The sequence below is a fragment of the Cherax quadricarinatus genome, chromosome 33, assembly GCF_038502225.1.
Source record: "Cherax quadricarinatus isolate ZL_2023a chromosome 33, ASM3850222v1, whole genome shotgun sequence".
Classification (NCBI taxonomy): Eukaryota; Metazoa; Arthropoda; class Malacostraca; order Decapoda; family Parastacidae; genus Cherax; species Cherax quadricarinatus.
In genome coordinates, this window is record NC_091324.1 from 18,313,630 (window position 1) to 18,335,031 (window position 21,402).

Below are 21,402 nucleotides of genomic sequence, written 5' to 3' on the forward strand. Positions count from 1 at the left end.
GGAGTGGTATTCGGGGGCAAGAACTTTACTGTGATGAACCCAAACTCCTCGAAAATTAGGTCATCCAAGTTTGGAGGATGAGCAGGTGCATTGTCCATTACTAGCAGGCACTTGAGATCCAATTTCTTTTCCAGGAGATACTCCTTCACACTAGGGCCAAACACTTCATTGAACCACTCGACGAAAATTTCCCTCGTGACCCATGCCTTACTATTAGATTTCCAAAACACACACAATTTACTCTTCATAACATTGTTTTTCCTGAACACTCTGGGATTTTCAGAATGGTACACTAGTAATGGCTTCATTTTGAAATCCCCCCTAGCATTAGCACAGAACATTAGCGTCAGCCTGTCTTTCATAGGCTTGTGTCCTGGCATTGCCTTTTCCTCTTGTGTAATGAAGGTCCTCTTTGGCATTTTCTTCCAAAAGAGGCCTGTTTCGTCACAATTGAACACTTGTTCAGGTTTCAGTCCTTCAGCCTCTATGTACTCCTGGAATTCATGCACACATTTTTAAGCCGCATTGTGGTCCGAACTGGCAGCCTCACCATGCCTTACCACACTGTGTATGCCAGTACGGTTCTTAAATCTCTCAAACCAGCCTTTGCTGGCCTTAAAGATCAAACTGTCTAAATGTCAATTTTTCAGATCAGAAATCAATCACCATGGGGAAGTGGAAAAGAATTCTTCCTCTGTAAGCCATACATATCATAAGAGGAGACCTAAATACTGGGAGCAAGGGGCTATTAACCCATTCTCCTGTATAAATTACTAAATTTATGCAGGATGACCTAAATTTATTTAGATCATCCTACCTCGGTTGGATATGGCTGGTGGTGAAAAGAAATTGTGTATGTATCACCTGTGATGGCAGGGGTTGAGTCACAGCTCCTGGCTTTGCCTCTTCACTGGTTGATACTAGGTCACTCTCTCCCTGCTCCATGAGCTTTATCATGCCTCATCTTAAAGCTATGAATGGATTCTGCCTCCACTACATAGCTTTATCATACCTCTTCTTAAAGCTATGTATGGATTCTGCCTCTACTACATCACTTTCCAGATTATTCCACATCCTGACAACTGACTGATGAAGTAATTTAAAATTCCTGTGACTCGTCTGAGTCTTCATCTTCCAATTGTGACCCCTTGTTGCTGTGTCTCATCTCTGGAACATCCTGTCCGTGTTCACTTAGTTGATTCTCTCAGTATTTTATATGTCGTTATCATATCCCCCTTTATCTCTCTTGTCCTCCAGTGTCGTCAGGTTGATTTCCCTTAACATTTCTTCATATGACATGTGACTTAGCTCCGGGACTAGTCTCGTTGCAAACCTTTGAACTTTCTCTAATTTACTGACGTGCTTGGCCAAGTGTTGTTCCAAACGTACACTGTGTACAGAGTCCTGAACGATTCCTTACTGAGATGTTAGAATGATATTCTTAGGTTTGCTTGGTGCCTATATGCTGCAGCAGTTATTTGGTTGATGTGTGCCTCAGGAGATGTGCTTGGTATTATACTCACAGGAAGATCCTTTTCCTTGAGTGAGGTTTGAAGTCTTTGCCCTCCTAGGCTGCACTTTGTGTGTGATCTTCTTTGCCTTTTCCCAATCTTCATGACTTTGCATTCAGTGGGGCTGAATTCCAGAAACCAGTTTCTGGACCAGGCCTGCAGCCTGTCCAGATCCCTTTGTAGTCCTGCCTGGTTCTCCTCCAATTGAATTCTCCTTATTTACTTTACATCGTCTCTCTTGTCTTACTGCTGTCACCTTGTCTTAGAACTCGAGCAGGTGCGTGACACAGGATTTCCCATCCCTGAATTCGTGCTGCTTCTCGTTGATTAGCTCATTCCTTTCTAGGTGCTCCACCAGTCTTCTCCATGACTTTGCATACTATACATGTCAGTGACACTTGTCTGTAATTTAATGCTGTATGTCTGTCTCTTTTTTAAAAATTGGGACTACATTTGCTGTCTTCCATTCTTCAGGTAGTCGTCCTGTTTCGACAGATGTGTTGAAGGTTATTGTTAGTGGTACACAGAGCGCCTCTGCTCCTTCTCTCGAGACCCATGGAGAGATGTTTTCTGGCCCTATCACCTTTGAGGTATCTGGTTCGCTTAGCAGCCTCTTCACCTCCTCCTCGGTTGTATGTTTATGTCCAGCACTTGATGCTATACCACACCTCTCGATCTTTCTGGAGTCATGTTTGTCTCCACTGTGAATACTTCTTTGAATCTCATGTTGAACTCCAAACATACTTCTCGGTCGTTTCTTGTGATCTCCCCTCCTGCCTTCCTCATTCTAATTACCTGGTCTTTGACTGTTGTTTTCCTTCTGATGTGACTATACAACAGCTTCGGGTCAGATTTGGCTTTCGCTGCTGTGTCATTTTCGAATTGTCGTTGGGTCTCCCCCCTTACCTGAGCATATTCATTTCTGGCTCTTCGACTGCTTTCCTTATTCTGCTGAGTCCTTTGCCTTCTATACTTCTTGCATTCTCTAGCACGCTTGGGTTTGGTCTCTCTACACCTTCGAGTAAACCAAAATCTGGCTTTCCTCATTATTTCTGTTGCTCTTGGGTACAAACCTCTCCTCTGCTTCCTTGAATATTGTTGTCACATATTCCATCATCTCCTTTGGTGATCTCCCTGCCAGTTCTCTGCCCCACTGAACCTTGTGCAGGAAATTCCTCATGCCTGTGTAGTCAGTAAGTTTATTCAGGTTATATAGATTATCATACATAACAGCATATGTGTAGAGAACCATTCGTCCTGTCCTCCATGCTTCCCTCCCTACTTGTAACTCTACAATGTACTCGAAGCTCAGAACCATGTGATGACTAACCCCGAGGAGTCTTTCATATATTATGTCCTCACTATCTGTACTGCACAAAGTGAAAACTACGCCCAGTCTTGCTGGTTCATCCTCTCTATCTCTCGGTGGTAGTGTCCTTAACGTGTTGATGCATGAGATTTTCCAGTACCACCTCCATCATCTTAACCCTACACATTTCTGGGGCCCCCATGCGGCTAAAGGTTTTCCCAGTCAATTTCTTTGTGATTGAAGTCACCCACAACTAGTAGCTTTGTCCTGCCCACGTGGACCCTTCTGGCCACTTCAGCCAGTGTGTCAACTATCGCTCTGTTACTCTCATCATATTCTTGCCTTGGCCTCCTGCTATTCTGTGGTGGGTTATACACCACTGCAATTACCACCTTGAGACCTCCAGACTGAAGTGCTTCTATTATGCAGTCTCTTGGTTCTCCTCTGTCTCCTCTCTCCAGCTCCTCAAAATCCCATTGGTTTTTGATTGCAGTGTCCCTCCTCCTCCCCCTCTGTTCCCTCTGTCTTTTCTCAGGATCTGATATCTAGTTGGAAAGATGGCATCTGTTATTATTCCTATGAGCTTGGTTTCTATGAGAACTATGATGTCTGGTGATGCCACTTTGATTCTTTCATGCCACTCCTCCCACTTATTCGTTATCCTATCAGCATTGGCGTACCATACCTTCAGTTTCTTCTCCAACACTATATTCTTAGGGGTTTGCGGGGTTTGAGGGAGTGAGAGACCTGCCAGGGTGCTACGGGATTCTACTGCATAGTGTGAGATGGGGGCTGAGAGTGTGCAGTGTGGTCTGTATCGGAATAGTATGTTTGGCTGTGGGGTTCTGAGGGTGGCTCTGTGGGTGTTGCTTGTTGCTCTGCCGGGCTCTGGTTGTCCTTTATCCTTGTCCCTCAGCTGCTGTCGTTCTATTATCGTTCTGTTGTGGTCTAGGAACACTCTCATGTATGCTGATGGTTCCTTCAGCCGTGGTTTCTTCTGCAGGATCTTGTTCTGCACTGTTTGTGTCTTGAGATCAGTCTGACTAGCCGATTTCTCCTTTTCGAGTACTGTTCTATTCTCTGAAAGTTTAATACATCAGCCATGTCCTTCTCGCCTATATGTTTGATGTTTTCTTTTGTTTTTTCTTTCTGCCATCTTTTATTGTATGACCTCCCTTTGCTCTCTTGAAGCCCGTGAATAAAGACTGACCTCTTCCTATAATCCTTCCATTGTCTTTCCCTACATGTCTCTGGGTCCCATTTGTACATAGCCATTGTCTCCCTTATTATTTCCTGTAACTCTTGGTGGCCTGGCCGTGCCTCTGCCTCTGCCTCTGTCTTGTCACCTTCCTTTCTTTTGGACCCCTCGTGCACCTGCTCCAGATGCCATGTCCTCTCTGGCCACTGGCCCCATAACTCGCTTCAACAGCTTCAACTTGCGACTCCCATTTCTTCTCCTCTGTTTCCATCTTCTCCATTTCTCGTACCATCCTTTTACATTGCTCTTCCATCCAGTATTCCTTTCCAGGCTCATCTTCCTATGAGCCCTGAGTTTTCGACTTCCTCTCTGTGGGCCCCATTTTTTATTTTTAATGGGATTGGTTTCGTAATGTGTGTGTGTGTGTGTTGTTTGTTTGTTTGTGTGTATGCGTTGTTTACATGCGTGAGTGTTATTTGTGTGTGTACTCACCTAGTTGTACTCACCTAGTTGAGGTTGCAAGGGTCGATTCCGAGCTCCTGGCCCCGCCTCTTCACTGATCGCTACTAGGTCACTCTCCCTAAACCGTGAGCTTTATCATACCTCTGCTTAAAGCTATGTATGGATCCTGCCTCCACTACATCGCTTCCCAAACTATTCCACTTACTGACTACTCTGTGGCTGAAGAAATACTTCCTAACATCCCTGTGATTCATCTGTGTCTTCAACTTCCAACTGTGTCCCCTTGTTACTGTGTCCAATCTCTGGAACATCCTGTCTTTGTCCACCTTGTCAATTCCTCTCAGTATTTTGTATGTCGTTATCATGTCCCCCCTATCTCTCCTGTCCTCCAGTGTCGTCAGGTTGATTTCCCTTAACCTCTCCTCGTAGGACATACCTCTTAGCTCTGGGACTAGTCTTGCTGCAAACCTTTGCACTTTCTCTAGTTTCTTTACGTGCTTGGCTAGGTGTGGGTTCCAAACTGGTGCCGCATACTCCAATATGGGCCTAACGTACACGGTGTACAGGGTCCTGAACGATTCCTTATTAAGATGTCGGAATGCTGTTCTGAGGTTTGCTAGGCGCCCATATGCTGCAGCAGTTATTTGTTTGATGTGCGCTTCAGGAGATGTGCCTGGTGTTATACTCACCCCAAGATCTTTTTTCTTGAGTGAGGTTTGTAGTCTCTGGCCCCCTAGACTGTACTGCGTCTGCGGTCTTCTTTGCCCTTCCCCAATCTTCATGACTTTGCACTTGGTGGGATTGAACTCCAGGAGCCAATTGCTGGACCAGGTCTGCAGCCTGTCCAGATCCCTTTGTAGTTCTGCCTGGTCTTTGATCGAGTGAATTCTTCTCATCAACTTCACGTCATCTGCAAACAGGGACACCTCAGAGTCTATTCCTTCCGTCATGTCGTTCACAAATACCAGAAACAGCACTGGTCCTAGGACTGACCCCTGTGGGACCCCGCTGGTCACAGGTGCCCACTCTGACACCTCGCCACGTACCATGACTCGCTGCTGTCTTCCTGACAAGTATTCCCTGATCCATTGTAGTGCCTTCCTTGTTATCCCTGCTTGGTCCTCCAGTTTTTGCACCAATCTCTTGTGTGGAACTGTGTCAAACGCCTTCTTGCAGTCCAAGAATATGCAATCCACCCACCCCTCTCTCTCTTGTCTTACTGCTGTCACCATGTCATAGAACTCCAGTAGTTTTGTGACACAGGATTTCCCGTCCCTGAAACCATGTTGGCTGCTGTTGATGAGATCATTCCTTTCTAGGTGTTCCACCACTCTTCTCCTGATAATCTTCTCCATGATTTTGCATACTGTACATGTCAGTGACACTGGTCTGTAGTTTAATGCTTCATGTCTGTCTTCTTTTTTAAAGATTGGGACTACATTTGCTGTCTTCCATGCCTCAGGTAATCTCCCTGTTTCGATAGATGTATTGAATATTGTTGTTAGGGGTACACATAGCGCCTCTGCTCACTCTCTCAATACCCATGGAGAGATGTTATCTGGCCCCATTGCCTTTGAGGTATCTAGCTCACTCAGAATCCTCTTCACTTCTTCCTCGGTTGTATGTATTGTGTCCAGCACTTGGTAGTGTACCCCACCTCTCCGTCTTTCTGGAGTCCCTTCTGTCTCCTCTGTGAACACTTCTTTGAATCTCATGTTGAGTTCCTCACATACTTTGCGGTGGTTTCTTATGATCTCTCCTTCTTCCTTCTTCAGCCTGATTACCTGGTCCTTGACTGTTGTTTTCCTCCTGATGTGGCTGTACAACAGTTTCGGGTCAGATTTGGCTTTCGTTGCTATGTCATTTTCATATTGTCTTTGGGCCTCCCTTCTTATCTGTGCATATTCGTTTCTGGCTCTACGACTGCTCTCCTTATTCTCCTGGGTCCTTTGTCTTCTATATTTCTTCCATTCCCTAGCACACTTGGTTTTTGCCTCCCTGCACCTTTGGGTAAACCATGGGCTCATCCTGGCTTTTTCATTATTCCTGTTACCCTTGGGTACAAACCTCTCCTCAGCCTCCTTGCATTTTGTTGCTACATATTCCATCATCTCATTAACTGGCTTCCCTGCCAGTTCTCTGTCCCACTGAACCCCATTCAGGAAGTTCCTCATTCCTGTGTAGTCCCCTTTCTTGTAGTTTGACTTCATTCGTCCTGGCCTTCCTGCTTCTCCCTCCACTTGTAGCTCTACTGTGTATTCGAAGCTTAAAACCACATGGTCACTGGCCCCAAGGGGTCTTTCACATGTGATGTCCTCGATATCTGCACTACTCAAGGTGAATACTAAGTCCAGCCTTGCTGGTTCATCCTCTCCTCTCTCTCTTGTAGTGTCCCTTACGTGTTGGTACATGAAGTTTTCCAGTACCACCTCCATCATCTTAGCCCTCCATGTATCTTGGCCCGCATACGGGTCCAAGTTCTCCCAATCGATCTCCTTGTGGTTAGTGTGTGTGTGTGTGTGTGTGTGTGTGTGTGTGTGTGTACTCACCTATTTGTACTCACCTATTTGTGGTTGCAGGGGTCGAGTCATAGCTCCTGGCCCCGCCTCTTCGCTGATTGCTACTAGGTCCTCTCTCTCTCTGCCCCATGAGCTTTATCATACCTCGCCTTAAAACTATGTATGATTCCCGCCTCCACTACGTCACTTTCCAGGCTATTCCACGGCCTGACTACTCTGTGACTGAAGAAATACTTCCTAATATCCCTTTGATTCTTCTGAGTCTTCAACTTCCAATTGTGACCTCTTGTGTCTGTGTCCCTTCTCTGGAACATCCCGTCTTTGTCCACCTTGTCTATTCCGCGCAGTATTTTATATGTCGTTATCATGTCTCCCCTGACCCTCCTGTCCTCCAGTGTCGTCAGGCCGATTTCCCTCAACCTTTCTTCGTAGGACAATCCCCGTAGCTCTGGGACTAGTCTTGTTGCAAACCTTTGCACTTTCTCTAATTTCTTGACGTGCTTGACTAGGTGTGGATTCCAAACTGGTGCTGCATACTCCAGTATGGGCCTGACGTAAATGGTATACAGAGTCTTGAACGAATCCTGACTGAGGTATCGGAACGCTATCCTTAGGTTTGCCAGGCGGCCGTATGCTGCAGCAGTTATCTGATTGATGTGCGCCTCAGGAGATATGCTCGGTGTTATACTCACCCCCAGATCTTTTTCCTTGAGTGAGGTTTGCAGTCTTTGGCCATCTAAACTATATTGTGTCTGCGGTCTTCTTTGCCCTTCCCCAATCTTCATGACTTTGCATTTGGCAGAGTTAAACTCAAGGAGCCAGTTGCTGGACCAGGCTTGTAGCCTGTCCAGGTCTCTTTGTAGTCCTGCCTGATCCTCATCCGATTTGATTCTTCTCATTAACTTCACATCATCTGCAAACAAGGACACTTCTGAGTCTATCCCTTCCGTTATGTCGTTCACATATACCAAGAGCAGCACAGGTCCTAGGACTGACCCCTGTGGAACCCCGCTTGTCACAGGCGCCCACTCTGACAGCTCGTCACGTATTATGACTCGTTGTTGCCTCCCTGTCAGGTATTCTCTGATCCATTGCAGTGCCTTTTTTGTTATGTGTGCCTGATCCTCTAGCTTTTGCAGTAACCTCTTGTGAGGAACTGTGTCGAAGGCCTTCTTGCAGTCCAAAAAAATGCAGTTGATCCACCCCTCTCTCTCTTGTCTTACTTCTGTCACCTTGTCATAAAACTCTAGTAGGTTTGCGACACAGGATTTTCCTTCCCTGAAACCGTGCTGGTTGTCAATTATACACTTGTTTCTTTCCAGGTGCTCCACCACTTTCCTCCTGATGATCTTCTCCATGACCTTGCATACTATACACGTTAGTGATACAGGTCTGTAGTTTAATGCCTCATGCCTGTCTCCCTTTTTAAAAATTGGGACTACATTTGCCATCTTCCATACCTCAGGGAGTTGCCCAGTTTCAAATGATGTGTTGAAGATCTTTGTTAATGGCACACACAATATCTCTGCTCCCTCTTTAAGGACCCACGGAGAGATGTTGTCTGGTCCCACCGCCTTTGAGGTGTCAAGTTCGTATAGCAGTTTCTTCACCTCCTCCTTCGTTATATGTACCTCATCCAGCACTTGCTGGTGTACCCCCCTGTTCTGATTTCCTGGAGTCCTACTGGTTTCCACTGTAAATACTTCTTTAAATCTCGTGTTCAGCTCCTGACATACCTCTAGGTCATTTCTTGTGAATTCCCCATCACCCTTCCTCAGTCTGATTACCTGGTCCTTGACTGTTGTTTTCCTCCTGATGTGGCTGTACAACAGCTTCGGGTCAGTCTTGACTTTCGATGCTATGTCATTTTCGCTGAGCCTCCCCTCTTATCTGTGCATATTCGTTTCTGGCTCTTCGGCTAATCTCTTTATTTTCCTGAGTTCTCTGTCTTCTGTACCTTTTCCATTCTCTAGTACACCTAGTTTTTGCCTCCCTACACCTTTGGGTGAACCAAGGACTCGTTCTGTTCTTCCCATTATTTCTGTTTCTCTTGGGAACAAACCTCTCCTCTGCCTCCTTGCATTTTGTTGCCACATAGTCCATCATTTCTTGTACTGGATTTCCTGTCAGTTCCCTCTCCCACTGAATGTCTTGAAGGAAGTTCCTCATGCCTGTGTGTGTGTGTGTGTGTGTATGTGTGTGTGTGTGTGTGTGTGTGTGTGTGTGTGTGTGTGTGTGTGTGTGTGTGTGTGCGTGTGTGTGTGTGTGTGTGTGTGTGTGTATGTGTGTACATGGGTGTGAGAGAGGGAGACAAAGGGAGAGTAGGGAAGGTGTGTGTGTGTGTGTGTGCGAGGGAAAAAGAAAAAGAAATGGAGAGAGAGAGAGAGAGAGGAGGAAGGGGGGGATAGAGAGAGAGGAGACAGGGAGAGAGAGAGAGGGGGAGGAAGGGGGAAGGAGGGAGGGAGGGAGGGAGGGAGAGAGATGTGTGTGAGTGTGTTTTGCATACTTCATATTATTTTGTAGTTTAATCAAATTAAAGAAACAAGATGTCGTTTGTGATGTTTTAAAACGGTATCTTAAGTAGCTGTATTCCCAGTACAATTGATGTTACAAATAGGACAAGTAAGTTAAATGAAAACTCTTGTTTTATTTCACATACTTAATCCATGAAAACCAAAGCAAAAATCACACCTTATTCCACAAGACACAAACACACACACAACCTACTTTTTCTTTGCCTCCTTGAAGACTCGAGGCTCGTCCGAGGCCAGGTAGATCCTGCGGGTCACGTTAGGGTTGAACACTTGAAGACCAGCGAAGTATTCCTCGACCTGCTCCATGTACTCCTCCAGTTGGTAATACTTTGCTTCCTTTATCTTATCAGTCCTTCTCACGTGAACGCTGTTATCATCGATAAGAGGTAATATGAGACGAACATTATTATTATTATTATTATTATTATTATTATTATTATTATTATTATTATTATTATCATGATGATTAGGTTACCCAAGTGGGAGAGCTTTAGTGTTTGGGAAATTTTTTTCCTCCAACTTTTCTTGTTTCTTTTACCCATAACTCGAGAAGGCCTCATCTGATCACCTTCAAATTTTTAACGTGTATGTACAGTAACTAGGGCGAAATTCTGAAAAAACATGATATGCGTCATTGTCAGTCATATTGCATAATCCGTTAAAGCCATCCAATGTTTTAACATTGGGTGGCTACGGTGACCCGTACCCTGGTGGCTAAAGCTCTCGTTTCACATGGCGAGGGTCTGGGTTCGATTCCAGGCGAAGGTAGAAATATTGGGCGTGTTTCTTTACACCGATTGTCTATGTTTCCCATCAGTAAAACGGGTACCTGGGTGTTAGTCGACTGATGTGGGTCGCATCCTGGGATAAAACTGACCTTATTATCCCGAAATGCTCAGCATAAGAAGTGGCTTTCTATATAGTAGTATGTCATTAATGTCAGCTAGGACTGTATACCTTGTACATGTACTTGTAGAAATAAAGATATTATTATTAACATAAACGATCATTGCAGAAGGTGTATTGGCCCATGCTAGGCAGGTCTTTCTTACATTCAAACCCACTATCAAAAATATTTGCTCACAATAAAAGGTACTGAACCCATTCGCACTGATGAATGGACCTGACAACTTCCAGTTTTCTCAGTGACATAGATGGAAACGTCCCAAAAAAAGATATCTCCAAAATCGATGACGGTGGAGATTGAAATTCAAATGTGTCGGTGTAGATTTGCTTATTTTATAGGTAAAATAATTAAAAAAAATTATTCCCATTAAATCACGTTAATAAATTTAAGATTACCTCTTCTGATCGGCTTCAGTATTTAAAGGCTGATGAACATTAGGGCCTGAATGGTACCTGTTAAGTTTAGTTTGTGTGCAGGTAAATTTGTCAATACAGTAACATGGTTAATAAAAACTTGGAGTCACTGGAATTCGCGTCATAACTGGAGAATGTCATATTTCTCATTGGCTTTAAATTATTACCACCAGTGTGGTTTCCTGACTGCATGACTTTCAGTGTTATTGATTAACGTTCCAATTTCCGAATTTTATTGAAAAAATAGTGGCATTTATATTTTCTCAAAAAACAAAAATAAAATATTTCTCTCATAGAATTATGGAGAATTTAAAAAAATATAAATGAGAAAATAGAATTTAAAAACTGCATTTTAAAGCGTATTTAAATTTAATGATGCATTTTCCTCTGCGAGATATCCAGAGAAAGCATCCTCAGTTTAGCTTCAAAGTTGTTGTTTCTTAATGGAAGGTTTGAATTAGATTTGGTCTACATGTGGTAGGACTTGATAAATAACTCATCACGAGCCTGGTGTTGCGGGGTATGGGGGGGGGGGGGGGTTTGACTGCCTAGGTGACTATACTTATTTCTGGGCTCTGGCTGTGTGGTTAAAGTATTGTGTACCTTGATGCAGAGTGTGCAGGGTCGAATCATGCTGTGGACTGAGACATAATGTTTGTAAATAATTTCTCCCGTTTGTGAATTATTAATCATTATAATATATATATATATATATATATATATATATATATATATATATATATATATATAAACATATATATATATATATACATATATATATATATATACATATATATATATAAATATATATATATACATATATATATATAAATATATATATATACATATATATATATAAATATATATATATACATATATATATATATATATACATATATATACATATATATACAGATATATATATATATATATATATATATATATATATATATATATATATGTGTCGTGCCGAATAGGCAGAACTTGCCATCTTGGCTTAAATAGCAACGTTCATATTGCCAAATAGGACAAGCGAAAATTTGTGTATGCAATAATTTCGCCAAAATCATTCTGAACCTAACGAAAAAAATATATTTCACTGTGTTTGTTTAGTATTAAATTATTGTAAACAAATCTGAAATATATTTAGTTGGGTTAGGCTAAAATAAATTGCTCTTCTTATAATAAGGTTAGGTAAGTTCTCTAAGATTCTTTTGGTGCAAAATTAAAAATTGTTACATTAACATTAATGAAAAAAATATATCTTTAAACGTATAAGAGAAAATTTTAGAAAGGACTTAATTTTAAATGAGTTCTTGCTAATTGACCAGTTTTACATACTCGGCACGACACACGCACACACACACACATATATATATATATATATATATATATATATATATATATATATATATATATATATATATATATATATATATATATATATATATATGTATTGGAATGATTAAGAGTGTTGAAATTCATTTTAATTTAATTGGCCTGTTACCAGTGTTGTAACACAAGACATAATTCGGGATTACAAAACATCGCTAATATTTATAATCTTTACTATTAAAATTATTTGGCATAAAAATAAGGAGTCCAACTCCTTCTCTTCTCTTTGGTATATATATATCACCTACAAACACTGTTTTTCAATCAAGTACCAATTACAAATTGAACAGTCATGACCCTATAGTATCTAGTATCACATGACACTGCCTTCATGTCACATGACACCACCTATTCTCAGTGTTCATGACACACATTCTCTGTGGTACATCCACAACATTGCCTTTTCTCTGTGTCATAACACTCCGTCATTGTACTTCCTTTCCTCTGTGTCATAATACTCCGTCATTGTACTTCCTTTTCTCTGTGTCATAACACTCCGTCATTGTACTTTCTTTTCTCTGTGTCATAACACTCCGTCATTGTACTTCCTTTTCTCTGTGTCATGAGAGTACAACACTCCGGGATATACACCCTTACGGCCCACAACACTTCTGTCATACACAATTCTCAGTGTGTAGTGACCAAAGAGGCCAGCATAAGCCTGCAAGGAATTGAAGTTAGCAGACTGGGTAAGAAATACCCACACTGATGAGCAGACTGAGTAAGGTCCACACGTAACAGCCAGCAATGAACTGAGGTTAGAAGACTGAGGTCCGTAACAGAAGCCAAAAAGGAACTGACTTCAGCAGACTAAGGTCTGCAGGTAACAGAAGTCAGCGAGGAACTGAATTCAGCAGACTGCGTGAGAGAGACCCACAGGTCACTAAGGTCTGCGAGCAACAGAAGCCTACGAGGAACTGAGAGAGGCCAGCTCCACAGCCACAACATTGGGTGATGACGTACCCAGTGGTACTGCGGGCCAGCAGGTTAACGATCTAACCAACAGTATGCTAGGAGGCCGCAAGATAAACGACACACACCAAGAGAATGATTATTATGCCAAAATTTCCTTGGATTAATCTTATCCCAAACAAATTACTCCTCCCGGACAATCATCCTGGACAGGCCCCCATATTACGACCCAGGTAATCAAGGCCTGTATTCCGGGTGTAAAAAGGCAGCTTGGAACAAAATAAAACAGCAGAAAAACTTTGAATTGTATTATCCTTCACCAAGTATAAACAGAAGTATACACACTATATACACTATGTGCAGCCATGGTAGTCAAGGCAGAGTAGCAGCCAAGAGACAATAGACAACCGTGCTTCATCCAGCAGCAAAATCAAAATGACAAGGGTGAAAACATGAGTGGTAACCATGTCACCTTCACAACTGCCAGATCCACATTATGATTGGCTGAACCTAGGTACTGATCTGATGATGGGGCCCCGATCGTCAGACCCTAGTGCCTGGTTTGCTGGTTCGGGGGACAGCCCATGTGAGAATGTGGACATACTCCAAATAAAGGTTATATACTCTTTGCATGCCACTATATATATATATATATATATATATATATATATATATATATATATATATATATATATATATATATATGTATATATATATATATATGTATATATATATATATATATATATATATATATATATATATATATATATATATATATATATATATATATATATATATATCTGCGGTTCTGGATATCGGCCAATTCGGATTTCGGCCACTTTTTTGGCCGAAATTCTATCCATGATTTTGCCCGTCAACTCAGAAATCAGCCATATTGGCCACGTCTGCCCATCACTCCGCTGCTTCGTGAGTCAGTCTGGCTGCGTCTCTCAGTGAGTGAGAAGACTCCATGCATTCATCCAAACATTTCGTTATAATCCATTGTCTTTTGTGGTTGCTCATTGAATGCAACTGCGTAATAAGCCACCATGGGCCCAAAGAAAGTTCCTAGTGCCAGTCCTTTGGAAAAGTGAGAAACACGATAAAATTCAAGAAAGAATTTGTAGCAAAGTACGAGAGTGGTGTACGGGTGCTGGAGCTTGATAGGATGTATGGGAAATCCAAATTAACAATCACTTCCATCCTGGCGAAGAAATTAGAAATGAGGAAAGCTAATGTTGCAAAAGTGGTAAATATGCTAACGAAACAAAGATCACCAATAAGCAAGGATGTGGAAAAGTTACTGTCGTTGTGGATCAACGATAAACAATTAGCGGGAGATAATGTTTTGGAGTCGATCATTTTTGAAAAGGAAAGGCAGTTGCATGTGGATCTTGTGAATAAAATGCCTGGAACGAGTGCTGCTGTTAGTGAGCTTAAGGCCAGCAAAGGCTGGTTTGAGAGATTTAAGATGCATAGTGGCATACACAGTGTTGTAAGGCATGGCGAGGCTGCAAGTTCAGACGAACGTGCTGCTGAAAAATTTGTGCATGAATTCAAGAAGTACGTAGAGGCTGAAGGATTCCTCCCTCAACATGTGTTCAATTGTGACGAAACAGGCCTCTTTTGGAAGAAAATGCCAAAGAGGACCTACATCACACAGGAGGAAAAGGCACTGCCAGGACACAAGCCTATGAAGGATAGGCATACTCTTTTGTTCAGTGGTAACGCCAGTGGGGATTTCAAAGTGAAGCCTTTACTGGTGCATCACTCTGAAAATCCCAGAGTGTTCAAGAAAAACAATGTCGTCAAAAGTAAATTCTGTGTGTTGTGGAAAGCTAATAATAAGGCATGGGTCACAAGGCAAATTTTCACTGACTGGGTCCTTGAAGTGTTTGGCCCTAGTGTGAAAAAATACCTCCAGGAAAATAAATTGCCACTCACGTGCCTCCTGGTACTGGACAATGCTCCTGCTCATCCACCAAACTTGGTAGACCTATTGTCTGTGGAGTTTTATAACAGTGAAGTTCCTGCCTCCTAACACCACTCCTTTCATTCAGCCATGGATCAGCAGGTCATTTCTCACCTCAAAAACCTCTACATGAAAGCAATGTTTCAAAGGTGCTTTGAAATGAAGTCGGACACCGAATTGACCTTAAGAGAGTTTTGGAGGATTCACTTCATTATCTTCAACTGCATAAGCCTTATAGGTAAGGTTTGGCAGGGAGTAACTTCCAGGACTTTGAACTCTGCTTGGAGAAAATTATGGGCAGAATGTACCCTCGACAAAGATTTTGAAGGGTTTGAGGCTGACCCTGTAGACCCTCTGCCTGTTGTGGAATCTATTGTGCCTTTGGGGAAGTCCATGGAGATGGAGGTGAGTGGCGAGGATTTGAAAGTTTGGTGGAGGACCACAGGGAAGAGGTAACCACCGAAGAGCTGCAAGACCTTCATCTGCAACAGCAACAGACCACAGCTGAGGAAATTGGTTCAGAGGAGGAGGAAAAGAGAGGGAAGGATGTGCCTTCTTCAGCGATTAAGGACATTTGTGCAAAGTGGAATGAGGTGCAAAGTTTTGAGAGGAGATACCACCCGGACCAAGCCGAAACAAGCCATATCTGCAATATGTTCAGTGACAAAACCTTGTCCCACTTCAGGCAAATCTCAGAGACGTTAGAAACAGAGCTCTCTAGACAGTTTTTTTTTTGTGTGTGACAGGGGTCCAGTGACCCTCAAGCTGGTCTTAGTGTCAGTAAAAGAAAAAGAAGGGAAGTAACCCCAGAGAGAGCTTTGATACCTAAAGTCCTTATGGAGGGGGATTCCCCTTCCAAACAATAATCAGTCCTCCCTCTCTACTCCTCCCTGGCTTCCATACGCCAACAAGAGTCTTCAATAAAGGTATGTAATTTATATTTATTTATTTATCATTGTTTTCTGTATGTTAAACTACAGTTATTCTTTAAAAATTATTTTTTTGTGTGAATATTTTTGAGTGTCTGAAACGAATTAATTGTATTTACATTAATTCTTATGGGTTTTCGGCCGACCTTCTGGAACAGATTACGGTCGATAACCGAGAGTCCACTATATATATATATATATATATATATATATATATATATATATATATATATATATATATATATATATATATATATATATATATATATATATATATATATATACATATATATATATATATATATATATATATATATATATATATATATATATATATATATATATATATATATATATATATATATATACATATATATATATATATATATATATATATATATATATATATATATATATATATATATATATATATATATATATATATATATATATATATATATCGATAGGTTTAACATTCAAGTTACTTACAAAACCTTCACCTACCCAACAATGGGATGCCGATAATGAAAGGATTTTTCGCTCTCTTTAATAAGCTTTTGCATGTACGGCTGAAGTCTGAACATGTACTTGAGGAACTGGCCGAGCCACCAAGCGCCTGGGTTACCATGTAGATGTATCAGTCTCTCAGAGATGTCTCTCGGGATGGCCAGAGGCATGTGTTGTGGTTTTGGTTGTGGCTCTTTGGGCATTGGAAACTCTACCGTCTGCGTGTTATTGTTTCCTGTAAATATGACAAAGATTCTGTGATTTATGAATACATTTTTATGTCAACTACTAGTGTCTTCGAGACTCAAAATTTAAATGAAGTTCGTTAGTAATTTAAAGCTCTAATGTTTTACATAAAAGTTTCCAGAAGAGCACCTTCACTAATGCTTTTGAAAAATTAATGTATAAAAGACCCTAATTATGAGAGTTAAAAAAAGGAACAGGAGAATTCTGAAGCAAAATCTAAAAAATTGCTTAGAATATCATCAACAATTCACACCAACGTATCTCTCTTACCCCATGTAATGTTCCAACCGCCCAGCAACTCACTTCCACCCTTTTCCTTCCTAAAAATATGGTCTAACCATCTCTTTCTCAATCCCACACTGATTAAAATCACTAATATAACCCTTCCGCAACATTCAAAACCCAACTCATATACCTGGGATCAGTGGTCAAGTATGCACTTGCTGTTTACCTGTCTTGCAGCTAAATGTTCTTGGGAAATTTGGATGAATAGTCATAGTTTGTAACATGACTAGCTCTGTAAGCTTATACGAGTGTTGTTGTGTGTTTGATTGGTAACGAAGGAAGTTCTGTTTCGGAATGAAAATAAGAAACTGAATATTTGTTTTGATATGTGCAACAACAAGCAGGAACCGGTCACAAGTAAGAAAAAGGGCAAAAGTGTTAGCAGCAATGACTGGAAAGTGGTTGCGGAAAAATGAAGGACGAGATGCAGGGAAGTTAAGGATGTAGGCTTGAAGAACAGAAATCGCTTTACTAAACTCAAGGGTGAATGTACAGCAGTCAGAGAGGAATGAGGTATAACTAACCCCGCCTCTTCTAATAAATGTAAGGATTTACTCATTGTTTTAGACACCCCCAAATTAGATATGTGGAGTGAACATTTTGTAAGAGGGATAGTGAGCGTGACAGTCTGTTATCTCTAAGGTATTTAAGACAGTTGATCATAATAATATATAATATTGTGTAAATGGACGTCAATAAGGCCTCTGATAGACTTCCACAGAGAAGACTGCTGAAGAAAGCAATGGTACACAGCACAGGAGGAGATATTTCCCGGATCTCATCATGGTTGATCAATAGGAAATAGAGTTTGCATAAATGAGGAGAAATCAAAGGGAAGACTTGTCAGAAGTGATGTTCCTTAATCTGCGGAATCTAGAGGAATAAATAACGACATAAGCAAGTTTGACGATGACATTAAAATAAATTCTGATAAGTATACATGAGAGGTACAGGATGATCTGGATAAGTTGCGATGTGGTCGAAGTGGCAGATGCAGTTCACTGGACAAAAGAAATAATGGAGCTTATAAACGAAATTTTATAGATCCTAAACTAGTCGAATGCCTAGAAAGACTTACGAAATATAAAGCCAAGACAACAGTGCATAAATGTTTGCAGTAAAGGTAATAGAATTCTTTGCTGCATATTAAGAAGTCCTCACGTTATACTTTAACTTTATATATCCTTGACTAAGGCCTCATTTACTTAGACTGCGCCGATCAGATCTCTTTTCAATGTTACAGAATAGACATAAATTAACTGGAAAACATAGAGAGAAGGATGACGAAGCTGATTCCCCGTATCGGATATCTTTCTTATTTAGGCTGAGGGCACCGTCTTTTTAATACCCTGGGAAGTTGTAGAATTAAGGGATATGTTTGAAATATACAAACAGAAAGCCAAAATAAACAAAGTAGATATAGGTGCTGAAAATACCTCACCAAGACAAGACTCGTAGGATTAAATTTATGATAATTTGTGCAAATTTTGAGTAAAAATTAATCTGAACTAAATATTAAGCTGACACCTAAGCTTAGTGTGCAGGTTAAGCCTATAAAATGCGACACGCCAGCATTAATACATCTTACCTGGCCACTTAACAACATCTTTATTCGAAACGGTGGTGCATGTGTTGCTTAAAGGAAGGAAGACGGCTTTCCAACCTATAGAGGTGTAACGCCAACCATCAGATTTGAGGATTAAAGTTCGATGGGTGCCATAGGCTGTCATGAAGCAGTAAATAACGTGGTGAATTTCACAACCGAAACCGCAGTTCTGTGGGAAGGTGACACGTCAGTGAAAGAGTTCTGAATAATGAGGCTACATGCTCGTGTGAGGATACAGTTTGGTGAGACTACTCACCGAGTGTGTAAATGAGGAACAACTCTAACTCATGGGAGACACAGCACTACATATACTTGTTACAGCTAAAACCATTACAATTTTCATAACTTTTTTTCTGTTTCTTCAACCTCTTGAGGGATGCCTAGTAACTCTGAAAAACTTTGCCCAACAACTCTTCAATTTTAGGATCGTATTACACACACACAAACGCGCACTATACATATATAAATATATATTTATGTATATATATATATATATATGTATATATATATATATATATATATATATATATATATATATATATATATATATATATATATATATATGCAAAACAACCACTCTGAAATCACCTGTTTACTGTGATCTTATTGCATATATAATATATATATATATATATATATATATATATATATATATATATATATATATATATATATATATATATATATATATATATATATATATATATATATGTATATATATATATATATATATATATATATATATATATATATATATATATATATATATATATATATATATACCAGGAAAAGTGTACGGTAGGGCTATTAATGAAAGAATTAGAGGTAAGACAGAATGTAGGATTGCAGATGAGTAAGGAGGCTTCAGAGTGGGTAGGGGATGTGTAGATCAAGTGTTCACATTGAAACATATATGTGAACAGTATTTAGATAAAGGTAGGGAAGTTTTCATTGCATTTATGGATTTAGTAAAGGTAGAGTGGATAGGGGAGCAATGTGGCAGATGTTGCAAGTATATGGAAGAGGTAGTAAATTACTAAATGCTGTAAAGAGTTTTTTGTGGATAGTGAGGTTTAGGTTAGGGTGTGTAGAAGAGAGGGAGACTACTTCCATGAAAAAATTGGTCTTTGACAGGGATGTGTAATGTCACCATGGTTGTTTAATATATTTATAGATGGGGTTGTAAAAGAAGTAAATGCTAGGGTGTTCGGGAGAGGGGTGGAATTAAATTTTGGGGAATTAAATACAAAATGGGAATTGACACAATTACTTTTTGCTGATGATACTGTGTTTATGGGAGATTCTAAAGAATAATAGCAATGGTTAGTGGACGAGTTTGAGAGAGTGTGTAAAGGTAGAAAGTTGAAAGTGAACATAGAAAATAATAAGGTGATGAGCGTGTCAAATGATTTAGATAGAGAAAAATTGTATATCAAATTGGAGAGAAGGAGTATGGAAGAAGTGAATGTTTTCTGATATTTGGGAGTTGAAGTGTCAGCGGATGGATCTATAAAGGATGAAGTTAACCATAGAATTGATGAAGGAAAAAAGGTGAGTGGTGTGTTGAGGTATATGTGGAGACAAAAAAGTTATCTATGGAGGCAAAGAAGGGTATGTATGAAAGTACAGTAGTACCAACACTCTTATATGGGTGTGAAGCTTGGGTTGCGAACGCAGCAGCGAGGTGGCGGTTGGAGGCAGTGGAGATGTCGTGTCTAAGGGCAATGTGTGGTGTAAATATTATGCAGAAAATTCGGAGTGTGGAAATTAGGAGAAGGTGTGGAGTTAATAAAAGTATTAGTCAGAGGGCTGAAGAGAAATTGTTGAGGTGGTTTGCTAATTTTGAGAGAATGGATCAAAATAGAATGACATGGAGAGCGTATAAATCTGTAGGAGAAGGAAAAGTTTGGAGGGAGGGGGTAAAGGAGGTTTTGTGGGCGAGGGGCTTGGACTTCCAGCAAGCGTGCGTGAGCGTGTTAGATAGGAGTGAATGGAGATGAATGGCATTTGGGACTTGACGAGCTGTTGGAGTGTGAGCAGGGTAACATTTAGTGAAGGGATTCAGGGAAACCGGTTATTTTTATATAGCAGGACTCGAGTCCTGGAAATGGGATACAACAGTTCAGATGTCACTCCAAACAGCAAATATCCCAAACCCCTCCTTTAAAGTACGGGCATTGTACCTACCACTTCCAAGACTTATGTCCGGCTTTTAGTAACTCCACAGCTCCTCCTAATTTCTACACTACGAATCCTCTGCATAATATTTACACCACACATTGTCCTTAGACACAACATCTCCATTGCCTCCAGCCTTCTTCTTGCCGTAGCATTTACAATTCATGCATTACATCCATATAAGAATGTTGGTATCCGTATACACTCATACATTCCCTTCCTTGCCCTCATGGACAACGTTCCTTGTTTCCACAGATACCTCAATATTCCACCCACCCTTTTCCCTTCATCAGTTCTATGGTTTACCTCGTTCTTCATAAACCCATCCGCTGACAAGTCTACTCACTTTTTCCTTACTCCCTCTTTCCAATGTGGTATTCAGTTTTTCTTTATCTAACTCCTTTGATAATCTTATCACCTTAATCTTATCTATGTTCACTTTTAACTTTCTACCTTTACACATCCTCCCAAACTCGTCCACTAACTTTTGCAACTTCTCTTTAGAATCTCTCAAAATC

General features: G+C 40.6%; 1 protein-coding gene across 2 annotated transcripts in view; it reads right to left on the reverse strand.

Annotated features, from left to right (window-relative positions):
- The window catches only part of LOC128694011 (alpha-(1,6)-fucosyltransferase), a 68,090-nt gene that overhangs the window by 10,451 nt on the left and 36,237 nt on the right, over positions 1 to 21,402 (reverse strand). For both annotated transcript variants that reach the window (XM_070090885.1, XM_070090886.1), the window contains 3 exons: positions 18,689 to 18,875; positions 16,567 to 16,804; positions 9,727 to 9,900 (listed from right to left, as the gene is read on the reverse strand). In XM_070090885.1, the coding sequence (XP_069946986.1) occupies positions 9,727 to 9,900; positions 16,567 to 16,804; positions 18,689 to 18,875 (599 nt within the window). The remainder of the gene's footprint in view (positions 1 to 9,726; positions 9,901 to 16,566; positions 16,805 to 18,688; positions 18,876 to 21,402) is intronic.